General features: G+C 38.8%; 3 protein-coding genes across 3 annotated transcripts; all 3 read right to left on the bottom strand.

The window, feature by feature from the left end:
* Positions 1 to 4,188: 4,188 nt before the first annotated feature.
* LOC139194617 ((S)-8-oxocitronellyl enol synthase-like) lies at positions 4,189 to 4,944 on the bottom strand. Its single transcript, XM_070819502.1, has 2 exons — positions 4,496 to 4,944; positions 4,189 to 4,297 (listed from the first exon to the last, which is right to left on the bottom strand). The coding sequence occupies exons 1-2, from the start codon at positions 4,942 to 4,944 to the stop codon at positions 4,189 to 4,191; spliced, it is 558 nt and encodes a 185-aa protein (XP_070675603.1).
* Positions 4,945 to 5,030: 86 nt separating this feature from the next.
* LOC103447399 ((S)-8-oxocitronellyl enol synthase CYC2) lies at positions 5,031 to 5,579 on the bottom strand. Its single transcript, XM_008386585.4, has one exon. It carries the CDS (start codon positions 5,577 to 5,579, stop codon positions 5,031 to 5,033), a length of 549 nt encoding a protein of 182 aa, XP_008384807.3.
* Positions 5,580 to 10,076: 4,497 nt separating this feature from the next.
* On the bottom strand, positions 10,077 to 14,214 carry LOC103407714 (vacuolar cation/proton exchanger 3-like). The gene is made up of 11 exons (XM_029099650.2): positions 13,667 to 14,214; positions 13,455 to 13,522; positions 13,191 to 13,219; positions 12,854 to 13,050; positions 12,507 to 12,719; positions 11,803 to 11,922; positions 11,533 to 11,649; positions 11,361 to 11,414; positions 10,996 to 11,112; positions 10,764 to 10,854; positions 10,077 to 10,412 (listed from the first exon to the last, which is right to left on the bottom strand). Exons 1-11 carry the CDS (start codon positions 13,949 to 13,951, stop codon positions 10,348 to 10,350), a joined length of 1,356 nt encoding a protein of 451 aa, XP_028955483.2. The 5' UTR covers positions 13,952 to 14,214; the 3' UTR covers positions 10,077 to 10,347.
* Positions 14,215 to 22,785: the final 8,571 nt, after the last annotated feature.

Here is a 22,785-nt window from a genome sequence, read left to right as displayed (position 1 = left end):
GAGAGCGAAAACGAAGCCAAAGCCGACGAGGTTTTGGATGGGAAGAAGAAAGGGAAAGCGCCCACTACTATTAGCCTCAAGAAATTTTGCAAAGTAAGCTCCTTTAACATTTGATGACCGTTTCGTTTTAATTTCGGGTTTTCAATAAATTGGGTTTTTGTGTTTTGGAGGTTTTGTTTTGCTTTTTGTTGGAGTTGATGTAGGCTCAATTTGAAAAGCTTGTCGTGTCAATGTTCGTCTTAGTTAGTTGCAATCGTAATGCTTCGAAGAAAGTTAGAGTTCTACATGGTAGCCCAACTTCTTATAAGCCTGTGCAAGGTCCCTTCTCCTATCGATGTTAGACTCATTCTCAACACGTCTCATCATGTGTAGTGAATTTTCTTGACAATATGGGGAGTAACCCAACTTCTTATAAACCCATGCAAGGTCTCTTCGATGTGGGACTTATTCTTAATACGTCCCATCACATGTGGCAAATTTTCTAGCCTAACACGTAGACAACACAACGGGGTGACGTGGAGCATATGAGGCTGTTTGGCTTCAAATGTGTGACAACCTGCTTTGATACCATGAAGAAAGTTGGGTTTCACTATAAAACCAATTGAAAATATAGGAAGTAGCCAAATTTCTTATAAACTCATGCAAAGTCCCTCCTCCCATCAATATATGACTCATTCTCAACATGTTTAACGTATAAATTCATTCATTTAAGCTAGTCTCAGTTTAATCGTATAGAAACTGATTTGTGTATGTGGTCTGTTTTAGGGGCCAAACAGCTGGAGGATGCTTTAGGGAATGGATATCAATGCAGAAAAAGGTGTTGTTCTTGTTGCCGACAACTTTGGCTTTCTGTACGTGCAAGTATATTTTACCTGTTTTGTTTATCTTAAGTTCTTAACTGAGATAAAGAAAGATATATCAGATAATACAGAAACGGGAAATATGCTATTGAATTGTGTAGTCAGTTGATACAGTGACACATTGTTTTTCACGTGTTTTCGTTCTTCCCCCGTTCCCTGTGAAATGTCATATTTTTCCCGGGTAGAATATTTGGTAAGACAATAAGTGCTTGCTTTGATTTCTTTTTGGGGGTTGGTTAATATATTGCTTTATTTGTTAATTTTTTTATGGTATAGCGTTGATTCTCGCTTCAATCACAACTGGGAAGCCAATTTTGATCCATAAGAAAGGTAGGTAGCAAAGTAGTTGGATTTCACTGTGCAGCCGGACCTTCTACTGAGTAATGGAAATGATCACTTTGTAAGTTTTTGATTAACAAATTTGAAACATTTATGGATTGCATGGTTGTCCGGAATTCTCTGCATGCCTGTACGTATTGTCTGTTTTCATCTATGTTCGAGCTCACTTTACTCTAATTGCGCACTATTCACCGGCATGCTGAGTTGTTTGTGTTGGCAGTCCCATTTCAGTGGGGGAAGTCAACAAGGATGGCTTTAAATATGATTACCCTACTCTAGCTAATACCAAAGCCTTGTGTGGTAAAATCTCACTTCTGACGGATTGGGCAGGTCGTAAAGTTGGAGATAGTATCGGTGTCATTAGAGTGGCCCCCCCGGCCATCAATCTAAAAAAATTCAACAGTTTGGCCATATCTCGTACTTTCAAGCCTCTATTTGGGCAGGCAAATGCTTTGGCATTGATAACCACCCTTGAGAAATATTTGGTAGTATAAATCTTGAGTCTGTACGAATATACGAGCGTTGGAGAGTTAGATCAGATAATGAATATATTACAGTTTCCATGATATGATCAAAGAAATAAGAATTAATTCCTAGGGTTTTAACCTTGCATCTCACGTATGACTTGTGGTATAAGCATCTTCACACTCAAACATGATGCCAAAAGTACTTTCCCCCTTATTGCAATTTATTAACGAAGTTATGTATGATTTCACCAATATGTTCCATAGGGACTCGCCTCAAGCACTGATGACGGTTATGGGAGCTCTTTATGCCGCTTGCTTGTTTCTTGGGGTCAATAACGCTTCATCAGTTCAACCAATTGTTTCAATTGAGAGGACAGTATTCTATAGAGAGAAAGCAGCCGGGATGTATTCTCCATTAGCTTATGCAGCAGCCCAGGTAAGCGCCATACTATAATGAAAATGTTTGCAAAATTTATTCTAGGAAAGAATATGCGATAATTATCTTATTTGCCTTATCGACTGCAGGGCCTTGTCGAGATCCCATACATTGCTGTGCAGACAATAGTATATGGCGTAATCACGTACTTCATGGTTCATTTTGAAAGGACGCTTAGTAAGATCCCTATTTTTTCCTTCGAAGACACGATATTTGGAATTGATCTTTTTCATTAACTGTGATCTTACTGTAGTATTATTTTCTAAATTCACAAATGAACACTAAAAAAGGTCGTACCCAGTGCACAAGGCTCCCGCTTTACGCAGGGTCTGGGAGAGGTGAATGTCGGCTAGCCTTACCCCCATTTATGGAGAGGCTGCTCCTAAGTCTCGAACCCGAGACCTACCGCTCATGGGCGAAGGCACTTGCCATCGCACCAAGTGCACTGGGTACGCGGGTGAAGGCACTTGCTCACAAGTGAACACTGCAACTCGAAATTCAAATTCTGTTTGGTTATGTGTCGTAGGAAAGTTTTTGCTCTATATTGTATTCATGTTCCTCACATTCACCTACTTTACCTTCTATGGTATGGCGGCTGTTGGTCTCACATCTTCTTAACGTCTTGTCGTTGTTGTCTCCTCTACTTTATACTCTTTGTGGAATCTCCTCTCTGGTTTTCTTGTCCCAAAGCCAGTAAGTAATATGCTTACAATCGCTGCATATCTAGTTCATTATTCAATGTCTCGACCATTGTTTCAGAAAAACCAATCATTTTACTCGTTAACTAACCTTTGGTTTTTGTAAAAAAATTCATTTCAGCATATTCCGGGATGGTGGATTTGGGTCTACTACATCTGTCCAGTAGCATGGACCCTTCGGGGTATTATCACCTCGCAACTTGGTGATGTGGTGACCATGATCAAAGGACCTACGTTTCAGGGCACCGTGAAAGAGTATTTGGAGGTCAATCTTGGTTATGGCCCTGGGATGATTGGAGTTTCAGTCGCCGTTCTTGTTTGCTTTTGCATCCTTTTCTTCAGTGTCTTTGCATCCTCAGTGAAGTTACTCAACTTTCAGAAAAGATGAGTCGAGGGTTCAGTTCTCTCAACTTCGTGATCTTCCCGCTTTTTGAAACAACGATTCATCATCCATGTCATGAGTAAGAGACTAAGTTCCACTTCAAAGTTTTTGGAGAAATCAAAGCTCAAGTGGCGGAACCTTTGTTTACAATGCCATCTACTGGTTAACAAAATCACAATTTTTCCCTTCTCACTACTAGAACTCATGAGGATAATTACAATCTATGGAGGGTGTAGAACATTTTATCAGGCTATAGAACATATATTATTATCCAACTGTACATTCTATTATCGATTAGTTGTCCGATTTGGGACTATTAATGTTGAAGTTTGAGGCTTAATTACTCTTCATCTAGTTTCGGAATACTGATATCCTATCAGACAACATGACTTGATTGCTTGAGATTATGTGTCCACTGTCCAGTTGTAACCTTGTTTTGCAGAAGTATCATCAGACATTGGACGCTAAAGGACTGACCTCGGATGTTTAGGGATTTTTCTCAAGAGAGATTCGGAAAATGAAGGTAGTCAAGCAGAAGTGAGAGGATAATAGCATGCAAGCTGCCTCCAAGCGAAGACATCATAAGGTAACACAATTTCTTTTTCGTGTTGATACTATGTTTATAGCGATTTTGAACCCGTTTTTGTTTTACGGATAAGCATTTAGGATTTAGGGTTTCTGCTAAAGGGTTGAAATCATATACAGATTGCATGAATTAGCTAGTCAAAGATGAAAAAGATAACATCAAAACCAAATTCATAAAAACAGATACCTAAATCTTAGCATAACCATGGCCATTAGCATACAAATGAGACATGTTATGACAAATATACTAACAGCATCTAAGGTAATATACTTTTCTCTCTGTTTTGTTCATCTCTTGGGGAAGGTCAACAGCATAAAAAAATGCAGAAGTAAACACAGATGCTAAGCATGTGAAATCCAGCACGAATATGACGTGTGTCGAATATTAAAACTTAGGAAGTATGTACGTAGAGCTTGTAGTTCAAGCAGTTACCACATTTACCCCGGAGATAATAGGTTCAATTTCCGCTCCCTTCGCAGTTAAAGTGAGGCTGGGGACAAGATGAGTAAAAATAGGAGACAAAAACACCCTGTGTGATCATAAAATAAGGAAAAAGAACTAGGGCAGTCGACAAAAACATGTATAGGAGGAATTTGTGGTGCTCCACATTCTCCACAAATTACTGGATAACTTTAACCAACAGTAAAAAATTCATATGCATTAAGGTATTAATTTTTCATATCTCATACAATCTATCGAGTACAAGATTGAATCCAGTGTCTTATACCTTACAGTAAACCGTAGTCGATCAACTTTGTTTTGGGTTCCCAATAGCTTAAACGGACAACGAAACAAGACGTCCAAGAATTCCCAATTGGCCAAATTTTCCATCTCAGTTTGAACCAGTCCTTTCTCTGCTACAATTTCTTTCCAACCCTCTTGCTTGTCTGCCAAGGATTTCGAATACCAGAACTCCTCCGAAAATGCACTTTCCTGTATTACTTCTACTCCGAATTTCTCTCCAAGAGCCGTCCAGATTTCCTTCCATGTAAAACTTGGCCCATTGATTGCATTGTATGACTGACCGTCGGTGGAATATGAGTACAAACCATCATTGGTTGCTGCCCAAATATACCGTTGAGCTACTGGCCTTGCATCCCAGCCATCGATGCAAGTCTCTTCCCAACAACATTTTGTCCCTCCAAACACAAAAGGCATCTCCAAATGCTTACACATGGTTACTTAAAACACAAACTCCCCATAAAAGTACAAAGTCCTACAAGAACTACCAATTATCAAACCAGGCCTGTGTACCGACCAAGCTATATTACCGGCCAGCCTTCCTTAATCAAGTCTTCTAGGACATAGTAAAAATTGCACCCTTTATCCACTCTCGGGCAATCTTCATTGTAGTATCGAGCTTCTACTTCATCATCAAAAGGCCCTTGCAATGACACGTAATGCTTCATCCCTGTCTGGAGAGAAACATGCTGCAATGCCTTTGCTTTTAGAACAATGGAATCCAATGCATTCGACATCATAGTCTTATTCTGCTCACAACACTCAATGCTATCCAACTGGCATTGGCTTGGCCAAGTGAGCCAAAACACGAGAGTAACATCTTGCAACAATGAAAGCCAATCTTTGGTTTCCGAAGGGTTTAGCAGATCACATTGGATGAAATGGAAGTTCGATGAACATTGATCAATGGGTAGCATGATCTCTAGCTTTCGAGCTATGCCGTAAACCTTCCATTTGGGTTTTGTGACCAACTCTCTGGCCAGAACCTTCCCAACTAGCCCTGTGACCCCGAAAATCGCTACTACATGTTCAATCCCAACCTCTGGATTTTTAGTTTCTTCAGCTGCCATTAACACACAATTGTAAACTCTACCTTAAGCTTGAGTTTTGCACCGTCTCCTATAGGCTGGACTTCATTAAATGCTCACTTAAATTCAATAGCTCGAAGTTGTATGAGAAACTTTTATGGCTATCGGAAACATAAACTACCTACTTGATGTCCTACTGTAAAATCAATTGGTAATTTGAGACTTGTAAGCTCATGCAAAGTCCATTCTTTCCCCGATGTAGGATTCATACTTTCAACACGTCCTCTCAAGTGTGGCAAACTTTTCAGCCTAGCATGTGGACAACACAAATCGGGTGACTTGGAGCACATGTGGCCGTTGGACTTTACACAAGAGACAACCTGCTCTTATGCCATGAAGAAAATTGAGGTTCCAACATAAAACCAATAGGCAATAAACTTGCAATGTCTCTTCTTTTCCCGGTGTGAGATTCATACTTTCAACATCATAAACACAAACAACTTAATGTACTTTTCCACATATCATAATAAGAGTGAAGGGCACGGTTGATATGTCCCAATGAAGTATATTAATAATAAATAAATTCATGTGTTATATATAAATAGAAGAATAACGTTGTATGTCGTGTTTTGAATACATTGAAAATTACTAGAAATAGTGTCATCTTCTTTTGAGGATTGCTGGCACAATTTCAAGCTTGCAATTTACGGTAGAATATAATTGGATTAGAATATGATGCTAGTTGTATGGAAGATGAGTAACATACTTATTCAAATGGCTTACTTTTGATGGATTTTATATTAGTTTATCTTTTTGGCTTTGGCTTTGTACTGAATCCGTTTGAAGATGCCAATTCGTTCCGGCGTCAAAGCCTATTATTTGGCTAGTCAGCCGGCAGAATGTGTGTGAAACCCCACCTCCAAATTAAATGTATTTTCATTTTGTCCCTGAAACTTTATAAAAATGTGCAATTAGGTCTAATCTAATTTGGACCCTCCATCTAGATTGTCTTTCTCCCCCAAGCTGCCATGTGGCAGGCCACTAACCCACTTACCCTTTCTTTCTCTCTTTCCCCGGTCTCTCTCTCTCAGCTCACACTTTCTCGGATCTTTCACTCTCTCAGCTTTTTATCTGTCTCTCTCCCTTCCCTGATCTACCCACTCACGCAAGCCGAGGAACACCACCACCACCACGTCGACAACACCACCACCATCACCATCGTGGACTTTCTATCTCACTCTCCCACATCTCCATGAAGCACGGGACACCTAGAACCCACTCAAAAACCCCTGACGCACCCGTGACCTTTGAACCTAGTTTCCGGCCATCTCCGGGCCCTTTCACGACGAACTAAAGGTACCAAGTTCTCCCTCTCACCTTTATCTTCGTTTTGGCACTTAGATCGGAGGTTAAATCAATTAATTGCCGTCAACCGGAGCTCGGGAGGCTCCGACCTCCTTCCCCAGCGAGAACATGCCTTTAAGTCCAAACCAAGGAGACCGAGCCCTTTGGGCCGAGTAAAACCTGGGCCGCAAGCCCGCTAAGTCCAACCCAATCTTTTTCCTTTTCCTTTTTATTTATTTACTTTCTTTTAAAAACCCAAAGGTTTTGGGCCAAGCTTTCAGCCTAAGGCCCGTTATGACCAAACCCAAAACCCTTAAAAGCTTAGTCCTTCGGGTCGTGTGAACCTAGGCCCAAACCCAGAGGCCCAGGCCCAAAAGCCCAAGCCCAAACCCGGTCTAAACCCCAGCCTAGTCGCGTGTGGGTGACGACCGGTGCCGGCATGTGAGGTGCACGCGCCACCATCCACGGCGACGTTGGCTAATTTTTTGGCAACTTTTCCATCGATCCACAGCGGCACGTGGTCGCCGAATCCGCCACCTTGCAGCAGCGCGTGGTCGTACCCAAGGTCCATTTTTATATTATTCGATGTCCTAAACCCGTTTATAATGTCCGTTGCCTGAAATTCTTTCATTTTAGTATAGTTTCATTAATTGTACCCTTTATGTGCTTAGGTGCAATTACTAGCAGCGATTCCATTATCCCTATTTCATACGGCTCTACTATGACGGAGTACTTGTGAAATGACCCTTTCTTAAATGCATGTTTTAATAGTAGAAATGCATACATGAAAAACATGATTTAATAATTACGTTTTATGAGATATTATGCTTACTTAGAATACTTTGGAATACCATATTTTCTATTGAACCCATGTTCTTGTAGGGTATCTGATGGATGACGATATACTATTTGGAACATGTTTTCACACACTTCTTTATAGTATAGATGATGAATGACTTTATACTATGAAGACGTTTTTGAGATATATGTACATATGTTTGGAAAGATTATGTTCAATGTTTTTGTGCATATCTAGTGGTCACTATTCCGCTAGGGGCGAGGATCTGGTGCTGGCATGTGGGCCGGGAGAAATAATCCCTGGCTTCGGGTAGAGGGACATGAAGCTGGCAAGAGGCCTGGAGAAATAATCTCTGGCTTCGGGTCGAGAGACATGGAGCTGGCAATGGGCCGGGAGGTATTATTATTTGATACCATTATTTAGCACATTATATACGAGATATGCTTTCCGAGATGTTTTATGACATGCTAGGGTTTTCGGAAAACCTACCACTTATTATGCTATTAGTTTTCATAAAGTTTTGGGGGTTAGTATGTTGATAACTGTTTTCTTATATATATATATATATATATATATATATCAACTTGGTCCACTCATGTTTATTTTGCGTCTCCTCAGGACCTAAGTATGAAGAGTTATGAGGCATTCCCCTACTAGTGACATCGTGCTATATTCTCTCTACTTTGGCATCTATTGTAATAGCACTTTTCTATCTTACATTCCACTGGTACTTTGTATTAGTGTATACTCTGAACATGTCATGCATTGGCAGTTGAATATTGTTATTGCGATAGTACTATACTACTGCATGAATAGTCGCATTATATTATCTTACTAAAATTTAAGTGCATGTTTCACATGTTCTCAGCATTTGCATTCATAAATGGCTTCTTCATCTTCGGGTGTTGACCAACATGTGACCATCGCGATGTCTGTGGGACATCGGGATCGAGGCATGTCAATGTGACCCTTGCTGTTGTATTGCTAGCTCTATGGTTACATTTTTTTAAATTTTTTTTAGTACAATGATATTTATTTACAGTAAGGGGAGGGGGAGTTCGATTAAGCCACACAATGGGCAACCTAATTTAGTATTGAATTCGTCATTCACAAGTTCAAACCTAAGACCTCTCACTTACAAGTGAAGAGGAATACCACCAGACCGTAGTACTAAGTTGTTGGTTACATTATTAGGTTAAATACAATTTTGAGGGGTTTTGTGGTATTTAAGCTATCCATATATGTGGGGCGGATCATTTTATTGGTAGAGCACTTAGTTTGTATTTACAATAAGAGTTTTAGTTTGTATTTACAATAAGAGCTTGACTTTTGTTTGAGAAAAAAAAAAAAGTTCAACTTTCACTCTTGAATTTCCAACGGCTACAAAGATGTTTTTGCGATATTCTCTTTTAATATGGCTACTGTGGAAGCAAAATGTATCAAATAGGTTCATAAGCAAGGTAGATAGCTAAAAGAGCAATTAGCCATTTTGATGTGAGGTTTCATCTTTGCCCTTGGAAGGAAAAATTCGTAAATTCACCATTGTATACAAGAACAAAGTTAAGTACAAAATGTGCAAGTGATAACTAAAATCCAAACTTTGTTTTATTCACTATAATCTTTTAAAAAACTTTCCTCATCGATGGTTTAAATTTGTTTTTGTTTAAACTATATGGTGGAAACAGAACTTGAGGATTGTTGACAATAGCCAACTCAAGTGTTAGGTCTTTGATAGTACGTCGGAAATAGTGTGTGATACTAATATATTGACTTATATAGGAATTAAATCACACTCATCTGAACTACAATAAAATGCCTTAGGCAAGTTAATTGTTTGATCAAATAACTTTGTAAGTGATAACTCAATTTATATATAGCATGTATTATAATTAGTTGGTGCTATGAAGAGAAGGTTGTTTGGAAACACAAGAATAAAGCATATACCATTCCTTTGTTGGGAAGCAATCTTCATAAGTGGTAGCAAAGTTAGAACATGCACAAAATTGGTAGGACATGTCACATGCACTAGAATAAAAACATAAAATTAATGAAAATTTGTTTTCATTTTTTCTTTCTTTACATTTTAATTATTTATAATTTTTAAACTGGAAAAAGAAAAATTAGGGACAAAAATAAATAGGAATGTACATAAATTATTTTCTAACTAAATGACTTGAAAGTTGATGATTGAATAATTACTTAAGTGTTGATTAACATGCTTATTTTTTATTGGTGACATATAATTTAGTTTGCAAATTTAGTTTACATGTTTAGTCTATCTAGCAAAATGCTAAAGGGAACTCTCTCAAAAGTGGATTATCCATGGACTCTTTAACACCTCACAGTTTAACTTGAATTTATGTGCCAACAATATAAAACGTTGTGCAAAAGTGAAGTTGAACTCCAACGAATTTTTATTTCCATGATATTATTATAATTGAAAAATACAGCTGCATTTCCTCTGCTTACATCAAGCTCATGCAATTTGCCACTAGTTTAACCAAAATGAAGCAAAAACCTTATTAAATAGACATGAGAGCAGAAGTCATATACAAACATCTGAGAGGAAAACTTCGCCTTCATGTCCAAGTGCAGAGTCCACACTATGAATTTATTACCAATGGAAACAAATGAATCAAAATCTCTTGATTTGGGATTCCATGATATTCAAGCAAACAAGATTCCAGAGGATGGTTCATGCACTGTTCCCAAATTGCCCACAATTGTCTCATCTGTCATGAAAATCCATAATATACTTATTAGTGTAATGAAATTACCAGCTTAAAACTTTCTTTTACACTCATGTTTTATCCTTTAGCATGAGGTGTAAACGGAAGTGCAAAAGTCACTACGTACTTTTTTTTTTCTTTTTTTTTTAATTTTATGAAAAATGCTAGGGAGATCATCTTTTTAGATCATATGTTGTAACAATATGATATGGTGGTTGATGATTAAACTCTTTTTATAATGATTTAAAGAAGGAATTCAATCACCAACCGTCACATCATGTGGCCTGTAAAATATGATCTAAAAAGATACTCTCTTTGTCATCTTTTAAGTGCATTAGAACAATAGCCACTTACTCATGGGAATTTTGTCAACAAAAAAGCATGCGGCAATAACAACGTAGCATAGGAAAAGAATGACTCCTTTCATATAATGTGAAGTTCCATCCTGGAAAATAAGATAAAAATTTAAATTTTTTAGCCAAAAATAAAATTAAAAGAACAAGAGAATGTATTTTCATTACTACTAATTTACATAATCCCCACCAAAACGTGAAAACTATATAGAGGCCAAGATTTAGGAGGAAACCTGCAATGCGAAGGCTGTGATGATTATAGTGAAAGCAAGAGAACCAGTTTCAAGGAGACTGAAATCAAGGTCCATTTGGATGCCCATTATCCATGCAACAATCACACTTAAAGGGACCTGAAAAATGACAGGAAAACTGATGATGTTTTACCGCAATGGCTAAAAGCAATCATGTTTATGCACTCTAGTGCGAGGTCGATTCCCATTGATCCCCTTCTTCCATGACTACTAATAATTTAACCTACTAAGTGTATCGTTTGTTAAAAAAAAAAAAGGAAATGACATGGAAAATTTGGTTTCTCAGGAAAAGTTCGAAGAAATATTTTTCTCAATTTTGTGCCTATGTTTACTTAAATTAATCTTACCACAAACATAGAAATTTGGGATGCAGAACCTAAAGCAACTCCCAAAGATATATCCTGCATAAAAATAAAAAATTGGTATTCAGATTAATTTCATAACAAAATAATATGTAAAAGAAGATTATGAGTGATGTTTTATTGAAATTTTTCTTTTTAATTTTTAGGTGTAACTTACCAACTTGTTCTTGAGAGCAAAAATTATGGAACCAGCATGTTCAGCAGCATTCCCAACAATTGGTAGCAAAATAATGCTGATGAAGTTCACAGAAATTCCCCAAGAATTTGATGCAGCCTAATTGAGTTAAAATGCATATGATTAGGGATTTATTGAGAAACTAATTCTTCAAAATTAATTATTACGGAATTTTAACCGAAATTATGAATATCTAATCAAGTTTAGTGTTCTTATAATAATGATCATGTCTGTCTATACATATATATATACCTCGATTGTACCCACAACATACTCAGACAAGAGAGCTATGATAATTGTCATACCAACCAGCCAACTGAATGCACTCCAAAACCCTATCACGGCTTTTTCTCCGTCTTCATCTTCATCTTCCTGCTTATATATTGTATTGGAACAAGTTACAGTCACTAGCCAATATTACAAAAGAACGAACGAAATCCCCTCAATATGTAGGATTTTAGGGCCTGTTTGTGCATTTATAGAGACTAAAAGCACTTACGACAATGGCACTTGTTGATTACAAAAGCACTTCATGGAGCATTTTTAAATGTTCTTTTTTTTTTTTTTGAGAAATAGCTTAGATTTGTGATATAAGATTTTTTTTCTTGTTTCTAACAAAAGCGCTTATCAGTGTGCATCCCACACAATAAGCACTTACTAAAAGTGCCTTTATTAAAAAAAATTGAATTTTTAATAAAAATACAAGAGTTATGTGGGAAAACACTTGAAAGTGCTTCCTAAAGATTGTCAATTGCTTACAAATTTTTTTGGTTATTTGAAACTGCTTATAGTCATTCTAAAAGTATCTCCAAACAATAAGTATAAAATATGAAAATAGAAAACTCTTTAAGATCACTCCACTCTCTCTAGACAACGGATTTTTTCTTTGACGTGTGCGTATCCTACTCTCATCTATTTATGTTAATTATTGATAATTACTGCACAGTACTAATCACCTCTTGTGACTCAAACAATTGCCGGTGGGTTTTTAACTGGAAGAAGATATAGGCAACATATGCTATGAGCATAAAAATGCTGCTTGTTCTTGACAACTGAAGAGTGTCGATGGCAAAGGGATTGCCCAACCCTGAGGCATATCGGAACATCAGTGGCAGCATGTGGCATAGTAAACCCAGCAATAAAAGTAGTGAATTCACATCAGCCTGCTTCTGTTAAATCCAAAAAACAAAATGAAATTAACAAAAATTCTCCCATTAAATGGTTTTCTAAATTGTTGAATTAAAAGGGTTAATTTGTTGATAATTAAAGTTTGGATCAATTAATAATGATTAATATTTCTTACTCTGTCATATCTTTGTTCTTTTTTCAGGTTGGCCAAGCCTCCAAAGAGAAGAGAGGTCCCAAGAACAAGGAGGAGGTTTGAGAGAATGGAACCCAAAAGGGAGTATTTCACAACATGTATTTTGTTTTGGCGAAGAGCAAAGAATGCTATGATCATCTCTGTTGCATTTCCACATGTTGCATTGAGAAGTCCTCCAACTGCAAATTAAATCTAAATTAATGAACCCCAACAACACACACACACACACATATATATATATATAGCATCAGTTCACACTGATTAAATATTGTTTAGCAATAATAACTGGACATTCTAATTAGAAGTGAGATCAATATACCTGTTGGACCAGTGAAGTAAGCAATTTGCCTGAATTGTTTAATGTTTTTTAGTAGACAGAATTGGAGGATAAAAAAACAATGTTAGAACTTTGTGTACATGTATATGTGTTTGCTTCATAAGAGAGCTGCTATTTGTACTCTGAAAAGTTCATCATAAACTCTTTTTTAACGAAAAAGTATACGAAGTAAGATGATTTTTTCAGAGTACTAATAACAGTTTCATTTTATAAAAATACTACTTTCTAATTAGCAAAACTGCTTACTCAGTGAGGAAGCTGACACGTTCAGCAAGTGGGGTGAGTCCGAGCAAACTCAAAGCAAAAATCCAAGGCTACATTGCACAACAAGAACAAATATAAATGATCACAAAAAATAAAAAAATAAAAAAAAATATTTAATTAACAAAACAAAGAAAATTTTCATTTTTCTGATTAATTTTTTCAGATTAATTAATTAAATGAGATCATGCACTTACTCTCCCAAAGTGATAGAAGTCAGCCAGAATTGCAAGGGGGATGGCTGGGAAGAGCACTGCAAGCTTGGTGCCAAGAACAACCTCATGCAAATTGTTGTGAATATTTCTAAGCATTTGGAATCGAACATTCGAAACAAGAATCGGGTCGGATTTTTTTCGTACAATCGAAGCTGACAAGTTTTGTGGCGTCTTTGATCCGTTAATCTCCTTATTATTTCCTAAACCCTTGTTATAATTACTAATCCCATTCTCTATGTTGTTCAAAGCCTCCTGGGATTCTTCCATGATAGATATGTCGATCAAAACAAAACCCTAAACCCTTCCACTTTCTCCACTGCGAATGAATGAAGTATTTAGAGGGTTGATGAACAGAAAATGTAGTCTCTCTCTTTCTCTGTTTGTTAAGAAACAAAGGGTTTTACATATATAAATATAGGATATGGCAGCTTCCTGGAATTTTCTCAGTTTGTTTATATTCATGCATGAGTCTCCACGTACTTAAAAAAGACTGAATTCTCTCAGGAGTTACAAGCGGTGGAAGGTTGACTACAAAAATAAGTAATTAATACCTGTTAAAGAACACAGATAGGCACGCATATTCATCCATATAAGGCTGTTACAAACAAATAATAATTAAATATTCTAAATAAAAGGGAAATTATTATGGGAACTTTAACGAAAAGCACCCGGTTCACTTTAACGAAAAACCACATTTTTACACTAAAAAGTCAATCCTGGTACTATTCACTTTACCCTTTATTTTGTCCTTATCATTAAAACTCAAAGTTTTTAAGCCCTTTTCATTAGTTTTCCTAATTATTTATGCACATTTTAGCAGTGGTGGATCCAGGAAATATTATTGGAAGGTCAATACGATCAGCGAGCATCGCACAAAAATTTTTTGAACGGAGGAATATGCAAATTGGTATTTCATTGAGCTTTGGTAAGCCTGAGGTTATTTGCAAAGTCATAATGCACATCTTTCAACTGATTTCAATAGTTTTTTAGGGAGCATGCCGACTAATATAAACAGCTTTTAATTAGCCTATCAAAAGATGCCCATTGCAATGCATACAAAGACATAAGACTAGCAGCTATTCTGTCTAGTGCCTATAAAAGCAATTCGTTTTAATTGAATGATAGCTTTCAACAACATCTCAGATTTTGGTTATATTTCCAGCTAGCATAAACGCTCTTCCTACCAAGAAAAATTCGAATTTACCATTTTACCTATACAAAATGAAAAAAAAAATAAAAATAAATAAAATTGCTCAATCATACACACAACCATGGTATTTTTTTTATTTATAATTAAGGTAGATGATTGTGGCAGAGTACAGCAGTTAGATTTGGTTTTTTTTTTTTTTTTAATTTGTAGTAGTGTTTCTGTAGGGGCAAAATGGGAAGTTTGATTGGCTGGGTATATTTATGCTGGGATGAATCAACTTGCAAAAATTCCAACAGGATCCTCTCCGAATCCTTTTGGTGAGGATCTTGGGGTTCGTGAATCATGTTCGTTTATCGTAAATTGTACGGTTAGTTTTTTTTTCAAGTATTGTTTGTATTTAATTTTAAATAAAAATATTTAAAATAATTTATGACCACACGATGTACGATGAACGGATATGATTGACAGATCCTTGAGATCCTCACAAAGAGAATCCGATAAGGATGCGAGTTCACAAAAATTCATTGTTGATAAGTAATGAAAGTTTCACAATAATACTTTCAGGGCTAAATGATTTTTTATTTTGAGTGAATTTGTACAAATTTAATTAAATAATGGCCTGAAAATAATTGTTCAGATCATGAAATTACTTTGTGGAACGGATCTAAATGAATGGTGCTGTTCTAGAAATTATTTTTCTCACTGTCAATGTATTACTTATGTTTGGACAAAAAAAATGTATTACTTATGTTTGTGAATCATCCATTAACACTCGTAGAGCACTGCATGCATGCTCTATCCTCTTACAGATCAAAACCCACACCTACCCAGTAGTCACTCAGTGACACGGACACACACATAGTAATTAAGAATTTAATTCTCTTTCGGGTGTTGCATTTCACTGAAAGCACTGTGTCATTGGTTATAATTAGCTCCAATATATATCAGTATGCTCCATGGAAGCAGTGAGGGGAGAGCTCTCTCCTCGAGAGGGTAATGGCAGCAACAATCTGCATGTACGTATCTGTCGTACTCAATAGTCCGAACTTTCGTGGAATTTTCAAGCCTTCCTCGGAAGAGAATCAAACGGTTGTCATGTCTTACAGTTTGATCAAACAAAAAAAGGTTAAAAAAACCATAAACTGACATAAATTTACAATACTGGTCACTTATTCGACGAAACAAAGTATTTGACGAAGTTTCCTGAAAAACATACCCTCATTTTCTTCGTCTCCTTGCACTTCAAGATATGGAAATTGTGATCCGTATGAAAAATAAACCCTGTTGCATACGTTTTGTCTATTATTGTCATTTGTTGATATGTTACGACAACTAATTTTTAGTTAGGATTGTTTGAGGACTCGTTACAATACATGCATTTATTCGATATATTCACCATCTAATGATTAAATACAGTTACATGCATATATGATATTCTCTTATTTTAGTTGCATATTTGACCATTAGTGAATATATTAAGTAAATGCATGTCCTGTATGTAATTTTGTCCTATAAACTTCAAATTTTCGCTATAAGACGTTATTTCACTCGTTTGTGTCACGATTAGAATGCATTATTCATGTCATTTTACTTTACATGTCCATAATGCCCCTGCATGTCTTTTGAAGAATATCATAGTATCTCTAGCTTAAAGTTAAAAAAAAAAAGGCTTCTTCTAAACTTGAGTACGTGACTAGATGGTAAAAAGATGACTATTGGGCAAATTGCACACACGAATATATACACAAGTATCAGAAACCAACCTATACATGTATTTGTAGATGATTGCACAAGAAAGTTACATATTTTCATAATCATTCATATGATATAGGGGTACGCCTGGGCTTGATGTTGTGGCAATGTGAGTTGATTCTGTGTGATGGTGTCGGTTGAGTAGTGGGGATTTTGGGCACGTGCAATATGTGCCTTTACACTTGGCCCTCAATCCTAAGGGGTTCCTAAAAGATAATATCATCTACATATGTACGAGTTTGGTTTATGGCTAAAAAAAGCTTCATCTTTAGAAAAATTTATAGATTATGCATGTGAATAAGAGAAATATGGCCTCCATATGCATAAGAGAAATCAGTTTTATGGTTTTAGCTTGGTTATACCAACTATGCTCTAAGTATTGTTTTTATTTATTTATTTCATGATTTTTGTTCATTTAACTATAACTCAAGCAATAATACTCTATTTAGATCCCTTATTACTACAACTATAGATATATAAATTAGCTTTGTAGCATGAGCTTTATACAAGGGCTCATTTATTATCTTTCGCACAATGCTTCCAAAATATCAAAGTCAGCCCTGCAATTGGGTAAGAAGGTAAGTTAATTGAAAAAATATCTAATGTGTATTGTATATTTCTTTCTTATTGATTATAACTCGGAACTTTTACACCAAACCAAAAAAGAAAAACAAGCATGGGAAAATTTGATTTAAGAACAAAGGGAAAGAAAAACAAAATTTGCATTGCTGAAGAACGTAAAGAAAAAGTGGGCGGCAAAACTTTTTTTCTCTCCGGGCAGCGTGAGAGTCTTTCCTCCTCTGTGAGCTTCCGCCGTGGTGCGTGTTCTCGTCGTCTATTCTCGTGGGTGGTTTGCGGCTGCTGTTTATCTTGGAATCCCAGGTAGGTGGTTTCGTTTGGTAACGCTAGGTCTTGTGGCTGGGTGTCTGTTTCGCTGTCTTGGGGGTAGGTTTTGGTGGGTGTGTGGTGGAGATTGGCTCTGGCCCGGTTATTTACTTCTGTCGGGGGGGGGGGGGGTTTCTTCTGCTGTCGCTTTGAATCGACATCTCTGGTTGGTGGGTATGCTCGATTTCTCCTTTCTGCACTGATTGGGAGGGTCTTTTTTGATGTTGTCTTGGAGGTGGGTTTTGGTGTTTGTTAGGTGGAGCTGCACTCTGGCCCGGTTCTTTAATTCTGTCAGAGGGGGTTTTTACTGCTGATGCTTTTAATTGCAATCTCTGGTAGGTGGGTAAGATTGATTTCTCCCTTCCGCGTTGGTTGGGGGGGTCAAATTTATTGCTGATGAATTTGGGGGTTTTGTTCTCTGTCCTAATCAGGTCTGATTTAGTTATGAAATTCCCTCAATGGAGTTTTGGGATGTTTGGTTGGCTCAGAGCGAGACTCGGCTTATTGAATATTGGTAGGTTCTCCTCCCGAATGGGCATTAAATGGATGCAGTTAAGGTGGGTGAAGCGCCTTAACACTTTCACTTTTCAGAGTAAGGATTACAAAGGGTGCAGCTTATGGGTTGAGTCAAATAACTGGTATTGGTATTTGTCACTGCTCGATCTTCTGGCTATTTCAACAGTTGGATATCAGCTCCTGCGTGGTGCCTTCTGGAATTGTTTGTTGAGGCGGTAGGCTTTCTCAGAGTTAATTCACTCATGTGGGATACAGTGGTTGGTTTTGCTTCCCATGGGGGAAGGGATGACGAGTAGTGGGATTCCAGATCTTGTGATTCAGCTTGAGGAAGCTCTGGATTTGTCTGAAATGGAACAAGGCGTTAAGCTTGTGGGGAAGGTTCTTACGAAAAAACTCCTCAATAAGTGGGGAGTTAGGAATATTCTTAGATCGGCTTGGAAGGAATTTGAGGTGCTAGATGTTAAGTGGATGAAAGAAAACGTTTATGTTATCACAGTTGCGGACGACCATATGGCAAAAAGGATTCTTGACCAGGTACCATGGGGAATCATGAAGAAGAATTTGTCTGTTAAGAAGTGGCTTCCGCATCTGGCGTTGGAAGAAGTTGTTATGGAGTTAGTTCCGTTTTGGATTCAAGTTAGAGGTGTGCCACTTGGGCTGAGTACGTTGGCGAACGTCAAGAAATTAACGCAAGCCGCAGGCAAGGTGTTAGATCTGGAGGACATGGCTAAAGCTCGGGGCTTTTTGCGAGTACGCATTCTGGTTAACACTGTCAACCCTTTGTGTCTTAGATGTTGGATCAGGAGGGGGGCCAATCGGGACACGTGGGTGGAGTTTCGTTACGAAAGACTCCAAGATTTCTGTTACAGGTGTGGGCGTCTTGATCATATAAATACGGACTGCACATTTGATGCTGCTTCTACTGGGACTGCGGGGTATGGAGAATGGACTAAAGCGCCACCTATAAGAGAGGAAATGGTCTCATCGAGATCTCTTGTGGTGGGAGTGGGGGAGCGAAGACAAGCTGGAGCAGCTCGGGCCTCAGCTTTGCCCACCAGTCCCAGACCAGAACCGAGTCCTAGCCAGAAGTTGACAAGGGTGGGGTCACCGATTAATGAAGTCGTGGCAGACCCACAGCAGCGGCTTTCAAAGAGATGGATGAGACGTGAGCGGGGATAGGTCTCCAGTAATACTAGTGCGGAAGATGTTTTAGATGTCGACAATCAAGCAGTGCAAGAGGTATCGAATGTTTGTTCGCTTGCTGGGGAAGAATCTGGAATTCCTCGGGGGGTTGACAGGTGGGATTTTTCCCCCTCAGGGAAGTTTTTGAAGACAAGGGCGATAATGGACCCCACTTACATCGAGAGCAGTGGTCTGAAAAGGGGAGGGTTCCAAAGATGGGACTATCTTCACAACCCCCTTAAGAAAGCGAGAGGGATAAAGTTTTTGAGCAACCCTTCTACTGTGATGGCAGAGAATTGGATAGGTCAGAATTTACCCGAACGTTGCTTACTGATTGAACGGGCCGTATATACGGAGGGTGGGACTATGGAGGGCTCAAGTGGCTGTCAATGTATGGGGGTAGATCTGGAGGAAGGTTGTGTAGATGCTCATGAATAGGATAAGCAATCGGAGTCGAGCATCTAGGCTCGGGGTGGTGGCGGCTGGCCCTCAACAGCCGCAAGGTTGCCATGAGTTATATTTTCTGGAATTGCCGTGGTCTTGGGTCGGACACGGCAGTTCGGGCTCTTAATGGGCTTATTCGAAAGCATAGACCCTCTATGATTTTTCTTTCTGAAACTAAAATGAAAAATCATAGAATTAATAGGTTAAGAATACGATTAAGGTATGCGAATGGGTTTCCATTGGGAAAGCTGGTGGTTTAAGCTTATGGTGGGAGGAATTTCTGGAAGTGCAAATTGTTTATTCCTCTAGGCATGTGATTGATGCTATAGCTCGTGTTGAGGGTGAGCATAGTTGGGTGCGTGTTACTGGTATTTACGGTACGCCGTACAGAGGGGAAAAAGCAGGTTTTTAGGATTGGATGTATTCTCATTTCTCTCATTCTGACATTCCTTGGTTGTGTGGGGGTGATTTTAATGAATTCCTTTGGGATCATGAAAAATCCGGGGGAGTGGAAGGTACCTATAAAAGACCTCGATTTTTGGCAGATTTCCTGAATATGACGGAGTTACTGGATCTTGATTTTCAAGGCCCAGCCTATACTTGGAGGGGTCGTAGGCATGGGGAGTGGGTGGAAGAAAGATTGGATCGGGGATTAATTAATGGGCCGTGGCAGGAGGTTTGGCCTATCACTTTTGCTGAGCATGGTCCTGTTCTTGGCTCTGATCATTGCCCAATTGTTATCAAGTCTGTTTTGGGTAGGCCTCTGGGAGGTAAGCTTTTCCGGTTTATGGCGTTTTGGGCTCAGGAGGAGGAGTGCAAGAGGATTGTGGAGAAATGTTGGGCCAGGCACAGAGTCGGACCGATGCAGGAACAATGGGTTCAGAAACTTAACGCCTGTCGGTTCTACCTTACTAGGTGGAGCCGAAACAAATTCAATCATCGGGGACAGCAAATTGAGGAGCTTACTGTGCGCCTTGTGGAGCTTCAAAAGCAGTGGGGACCTAACTTGACGGACATTCAAGAGACGCAAAAGCTCATTGCTGATCTTCAAGCTCAAGAGGCGAGCTTTTGGCAGCAAAGATCACGCGTTAAATGGTTGCGTGAAGGTGACTTAAATACCAAGTTCTTCCATCAATCTACTTTACAAAGACGGCGCAGAAACATGATTTTGAAGCTTAAGGCTGAGGATGGGCAGTGGGTTGAGCACCCTAGTCGGGTTCGTCAGATGGTGGAAGACCATTTTCAAAATTTATTTAAATCTGAATGAAACAGGAACTAGGGTACCTTGTTAGATTGCGTTTCGATTGGGATTACTGAGGAGATGAATAAGGACCTGATTACGCCGTTGTCTGATGAAGAGATTAAGGCAGCTGTGATGAATATGGGAAGGCTTAAGGCTCCTGGCCCAGACGGTTTTCAAGGGATTTTTTACCAGTCATTTTGGGAGGATTTGAAAACTGATGTTAATTCTTTGATTCGTGCTCTGCTGCATGAGGAGATTGGGCCTAATTCTTTAAATGACACTCATGTGGTCCTCATCCCCAAGGTGCATAAACCTGAACTGGTTTCGCAGTTTCGCCCGATCAGTCTGTGTAATTATTCTTATAAGGTCTTGTCCAAGGTGTTGGCCAATCGCTTGAAGGTGGTTCTGCCGAACATTATTTCTTCGTCTCAAAACGCTTTTGTGGAGGGGCGGCAGATTCACGATAGTATTGGAATCGCCCATGAGATGTTTCATTTTTTGAAAGGGCGTAAAGCTAAAACTAAATATGAGTTGGGCCTTAAGATTGATATGCAGAAGGCTTACGATCGGGTCGAATGGGATTTTCTTGATGCTACTATGGGAAAAATGGGTTTTTGTAACAGGTGGTGGCAATTAATTATGGGTTGTGTTTCCTCTGTTCAATTTTCCATTCTCCTAAATGGCCAGCCTGGAAAGCGTTTTGCTCCTTCTCGTGGGCTCCGGCAGGGGGATCCTCTCTCTCCGTTTCTCTTTTTGTTGGTAGGGGAGGTTTTCTCCTGTTTAATTCAAAAAGCTGTGCAAGATAAGCTGCTGGATAGTGTGCAGTTGGGTGCTTCTGGGCCTATTATTTCCCATATTTTTTTTGCTGACGATACTTTGCTGTTTCTTAAGGCTGATGGCAAAAATTGTCGAAATTTAGTGGATTTGATTAAGTTGTACTGTGATGCGTAGGGCCAACTTGTCAACTTTCAAAAATCTAGTGTTTATTTTGGTGCGAATATTCCTAAGCGGGTCTCAGCTGAGTTGGCCAATATTCTTCGTGTTCAGGTTGTGCTTGATCCTGGAGCTTATTTGGGTGTCCCAGCTATTTGGGAAAGATCGAAGAAAAAGGGGTTGGCGTATATCAAGGAAAAAATTATGGCTAAGGTTCAGGGTTGGAAGCATAAACTTTTGTCAACTGGGGGGCGTGAAGTTTTAGTTAAGGCTGTGGTGCAGGCTATTCCTGCCTATCCCATGTATATTTTTAAGTTCCCTGCCACTGTGTGTCATGATTTCGATTCGTTAGTTGCTGATTTTTGGTGGGGGAGTCAGGGTGATAAACGGAAAACTCATTGGGTCTCGAAAGAGGTTCTTGGCCTCCCTAAAGACATGGGCGGTTTGGGCTTTAGAAGTTTCTCTGATTTCAATGATGCCTTATTAGTGAAGCAATGTTGGAGGTTACTTTCTGATCCGTCTTCTCTTTGGGCCCGTGTTGTGAAAGCCCGCTATTTCCCGCATTGTTCCTTTTGGGATGCTGTGAAAGGTGGACGAGCCTCTTGGGCTTGGACTAGTCTCTTGGTGGGTAGGGAAGTTATTCGGCGTGGATCTCATTGGCAGATTATGGGAGGTAGTGATGTTAGGGTGTGGGTGGATCGCTGGCTCCCTTCTTTGCCTTTTGGTCATCCGCAGGCGCTTGGAGGTCTTGTTGTCTCTCCCAATCTGCGTGTTTCTTCTCTGATTTGCCATGAGACGCTGGAATGGGATTTTGATTTTCTGGAGCCGTTTATTTCTGAGGAGGCCCAAGTTGCGATTAAATGTCTGCCTCTTGGTGATTTCAGGTGTAAGGATCGGTTAGTTTGGGATGCTAGCAAGAATGGCAAGTACTCGGTTAAGTCGGGATATCGTTGGTTACAAATGGGATCCCTTGCAGCTCGGGATCATAGACTGCCC

The sequence above is a fragment of the Malus domestica genome, chromosome 03 (genome assembly GCF_042453785.1).
Source record: "Malus domestica chromosome 03, GDT2T_hap1".
In the NCBI taxonomy this organism is placed as follows: domain Eukaryota; kingdom Viridiplantae; phylum Streptophyta; class Magnoliopsida; order Rosales; family Rosaceae; genus Malus; species Malus domestica.
Note: the sequence above shows the minus strand (reverse complement) of the source record. Positions and strands in the feature narration are given on the sequence as shown.